General features: G+C 59.5%; 1 protein-coding gene across 1 annotated transcript; it reads right to left on the bottom strand.

Annotated features, from left to right (window-relative positions):
- Positions 1-383: 383 nt before the first annotated feature.
- Positions 384-2673, bottom strand: LOC103273608 (ETS domain-containing transcription factor ERF; the record flags this gene model as incomplete). Its single annotated transcript, XM_008071041.2, has 5 exons — positions 384-832; positions 1256-1373; positions 1490-1685; positions 2089-2323; positions 2561-2673. Coding segments are annotated over 5 exons (1111 nt in total), but the record flags the coding sequence as incomplete, so codon positions are not given.
- Positions 2674-4090: the final 1417 nt, after the last annotated feature.

Here is a 4090-nt window from a genome sequence, read left to right as displayed (position 1 = left end):
CAGGGGGACCTGTGTGGAAGAGTATCAGGACTGGGGCGGCACAGGGGGTCAGAGACACAGCCACACAAACACGTGGGTCACAGCACAGGGGTGGGTGGGGGAGGCTGGGCGCCATATTGCACTTTGGGAGTGGGGCCAGGCAGGGACCCCCCTCAAACTGGAGCCTTGGGGAGGAGGCCGGAGGCCATCACATTCCCTCCCTCTGCAGAGGGAGAGGCAAGTCCCTCCATTCTGGGGTTGGGGAAGAGAGGAGACTGGCGCAACGACGTGCCCAGTCCTGGGAGGGTGTCGAGGGCTGGTCCTGGGCCTCGGGCAGGGCATCAAGGGCAGATGGGTGGCCGCCTTGGTCCCCACCTTGGCAGAATCCATCGCCCCACACCAGCTCAGCTTCCGGTCCCCCCTTTGCCCGCCTTGGCCTTGGGGGGCACCGGGAGGCCCTCATCACCCTCACTGTCAGAGCTGCAGCCACTGACGTCGGTAATCTCCAGCTCCGAGTCGCTGTCCTCCTTCCCACCCAGCGCAGCCTCTGCACCCCCAGCCCCCGGAAGTGCCAGGCGGGGGGCTGCTGCCAGGCCAGCAGGACGCTCGGGGCCCAGGACCTCCCCTGTTGAAGCCAGCAGGGGCGCAGCTGTGGGGCCTCCCCCTGCCCCTGCCGAGGGCAGATGGCCCAGGGAACTGGCCAGAGGGTTTGGGTAGAAGTGTGGGGGGTAGAGAGAAGGCGGCAGCTTGGGGAAGGGACCCGTGAGGTACGGGTTAAAGTTCCAGGGGTACTCAGGGAAGGCGCGACCATAAGGACCCAGCAGGCCGGAGGGCTTGGAATAGCCGGTGGCACCTGGGGGACACAGGGTGGTTCAGCCTGGGCCAATCCATCATGGTGGGGGGCCTGCCTGTGAGGGTTAATAAAGGGGGCCACCTCCCTGCCATCTCATCTCCCACCTCATGTCCTTCCCACACAGTATCTCGTACCTCCATATGGCTTCCCCACCTCCATCCTCGACCTCCCTCGCTTGCCTCCCCATCTCTTGAGCACCTGAAAACCTTTCTCCCAGTTTGTCCCTGTCTCATGTCCCTCCTCCCCTGCCTTGCATCCTTCTCTGCTTTTTACTTACACACACACACTCACTCCCCGCAGCCTCACCCTCGGCTTCCCTCTTTCATCCTGTCTCTCCTCTGGTCTTTTCTCATCCTCTTCCCTCAAACACATGCAGCATCTCTCCCTGCCCCGCCCAGCACCCCAGAACCTCCAGGCTCTTACCAGAGCCCAGGAATGGGAAAGAGCTGTCCAGTCGCAGTTTGTCCGTCTCAGGAGTAAACAGGGGCGTCCGGGCCCCTGGCTCTCCCAGGCGTGGGGCAGAGAACAGGGTCTGTAGGGTCTGGAGAAGGAGGTGGGGAAGGCCGCACTGCTCAGACCGCCTGTCCCCTCCCCAGGGGGTTCATGATTGGGGGTCACCAAACGCCCCAGTTCTGGGACCCCAGTATCCAAACTCACCTCAGGGGTGAGAGGAGGAGCGTCTGGCCCAGGGGCCCCCCCAAAGGGGCTGGGGGTCAGCAAGAGTGGGGAACCAGTGGCAGCTGCCGCCACATCCAACAGTGGGTAATTGACAAGCACGACTTTGCTGAAGTTGAACTTGTAGGTGAACCTCTTGCCTTTGGTCTTGTGGAGAATCCGCTTGTTGTAGTAGTAACTGTGGGGAGAGCGGGTGGTGCTGGGCAGGGACATGGGGGAGGTGCAGGGAAAGCCCAGGAGAGGGATCTCAAGTTTCTTAACGCGTGTTCTGTGCTAGGCACAGCGCACAGACAGCAACTTGGGGAAACTGAGGCCCATGGAAGTCCCTTAACCAAAGTTACAGAGTGGGGAAAGGGTGACGCAGGAGCTGGGATCCTGCCTTGCGTGAGTCCAAAGCCCAGGACTTGGGTCCTTCCTTCTTGCCTCCCTCCTCACTAGTAATTATAGTAGCTACACTTGTTGGGCTCCAACAGGAATCTGCCCCAGAATGCAGAAGGAGAATCCCCAAGGAGCCGGACACCAATGAGACAGTGAAGGGAGAGAGGGCAAGGTAGGAGTTCGGGCCCCCAGCCCCTCCTCACCGCAGGGCCCGGCTCAGTTTGTCGTAGTTCATGTGGGGCTTGCACTTGCGGATGCCCCAGAGCCGGGCCACCTCATCTGGGTCCTTGATGACGAATTCCCCATAGTCCCCCTGCCAGGCGATGACACCCTGGTACTCCTCCTTCTGCAGCAGCTCCAGGATAAAGTGCCACAGCTGGATCTGCCTCGAGCCAGGGGACGACTCCGGCTTGTAGGCCCAATCCGGGAAGGCAAACCCTGGGATGGGAGGCAGGGAGCAGCCCTGAGTCAGGACACCAAGTCTGGGACTCTGGGTCCTGCCAGTTCTACCAGACCCAGGAAGCCTGAAGGTATCAAGTTCTCCCCTGACTCTAGGTCTAAGGGGCAGCTGCCTGGCCTCAGGCATCTCTCGGGGGGCCGGTTTCCACTCTCCCAACCTCCTCCCCTGGCGTCCAGTCCCAAAATTGTCCAAATAGTGGGAGAGAACCTGGTCACCAGGGTCTCTGGGTTGGTACTTCCAGCCTGGTCCCTGGCCCTGGCACAGCTCCCCCAGGCCCAGCATCTGGGGGTGGAGGGACCAGTTTCCCGCACCCATGACTGAGGAGGAACTGGGAGGGAAGGGCATCTCCCCGCATTAGTCCCCCCCCCACTACCCCAGGGGGTCTCTGGTCTCCTGCAGAGGAACCTGAAACAGCCCAGGCTCTTGTCTCTCCTATTCCCTGCCCCTTGCTCCATCTTCTGAACCCTTTCCCTGCAGCCCCCCAGTGACCTCACCCTGCCACGTTCAGGCTGAGCTTGTGTGTCTGCCCATATATTTGTACCTTTCACATCCCTGTGTCCCCTCCCTGTATCCATGCCCATGTCCATCTGAGAACAGTCCAGAGGTACGTGTGCACACACACATGCCCACGGAAAACATGTCACACAGACGTCCACTCACCCACCAGATACCCAGCCACACTGGGACACAGGCACACCGGAGTACCACTTTCCTGCAGGGGGCCACCAACGCAGATACCCCACACACAGGCTGCCCAAGACACGAGGTCACATCATCTCAACAAACCTGCATTGCACAACATAATTACACATCTCAGGCCCCTCAGAGCTGGACGCATTAACAACACAACCTCATGAGGAGACACACACAGGACCCCAAAGCCCCAAATAATAGTGTGACGGAGACAGTGAATGCAGCAACAAGACATTCATGTCCCCAGATCTCAGTCCAGCAGACACACAGGGTGACACTATGACAGCAAAACAACCTCCCAGACCCACACACAGAGGCACCCACATGTCAACACTGACACCCGCAGTTCACTCAGCATCACATTTCACACGTGGGGGCATCCTGTGTCCCACTGTCCCCATATACCCAGAATCCGGATGCAAATGAGGGGGTCTTTGCCACACCTAAACCTCACCTCCCATCCAGAAGCCCCCAGGTCCAGCTTCCTTGCTCACTCCCACGCCAAATCCTTTGTCCCCTTCCCCTTCCTCAGAGTCCCCAGACCCAGGCATGAAAAGAGAAGGCAGGATGAGTCTCTAAAAATCTGGGAGCAGGGCAAGAAAGGCAAGGCTTGGGGGGTGGGATCAACTGGCATGGGGGTTGGGGCAGGGGATGATGCCGAGCTGGAAGACCTGGGTCCTCGTGTCCACTTGGGTCCTCGTGTCCACTTGCTGTGTGGTCCCGGGCAGGTCCTTGCCCTCTCTGGCTTAGAATTTCAGAGGTGGGAAGCAAAGAGGAACAGGGTCCTGTCCAGGCTGCCTTGTATGTAAAAGTGGAGGTGGAGGGTGAGTGCCTCATGGCCTGAAGCCTGGGTATGGCCAGGTAGTTTCCTTCTCAAGGGAGAATTTTTATCTCCACACCTTTTGGGGACTTTCTCACCTCAGAAGACAGGGCTCAATCACGACTCCACTGACCATTCCACACCCAGAACACGTCCTGCTGGGAAAGCAGCTGGGTCACAGACACACCCATATGACCCCAAGATGACAAGGAGAAACCCAACCCAGAAACAC

Source organism: Carlito syrichta, unplaced genomic scaffold, assembly GCF_000164805.1.
Source record: "Carlito syrichta isolate Samal-C Ts95f unplaced genomic scaffold, Tarsius_syrichta-2.0.1 Scaffold314104, whole genome shotgun sequence".
Taxonomy (NCBI): Eukaryota; Metazoa; Chordata; class Mammalia; order Primates; family Tarsiidae; genus Carlito; species Carlito syrichta.
This window is presented reverse-complemented; position numbering and strand designations above follow the sequence as displayed.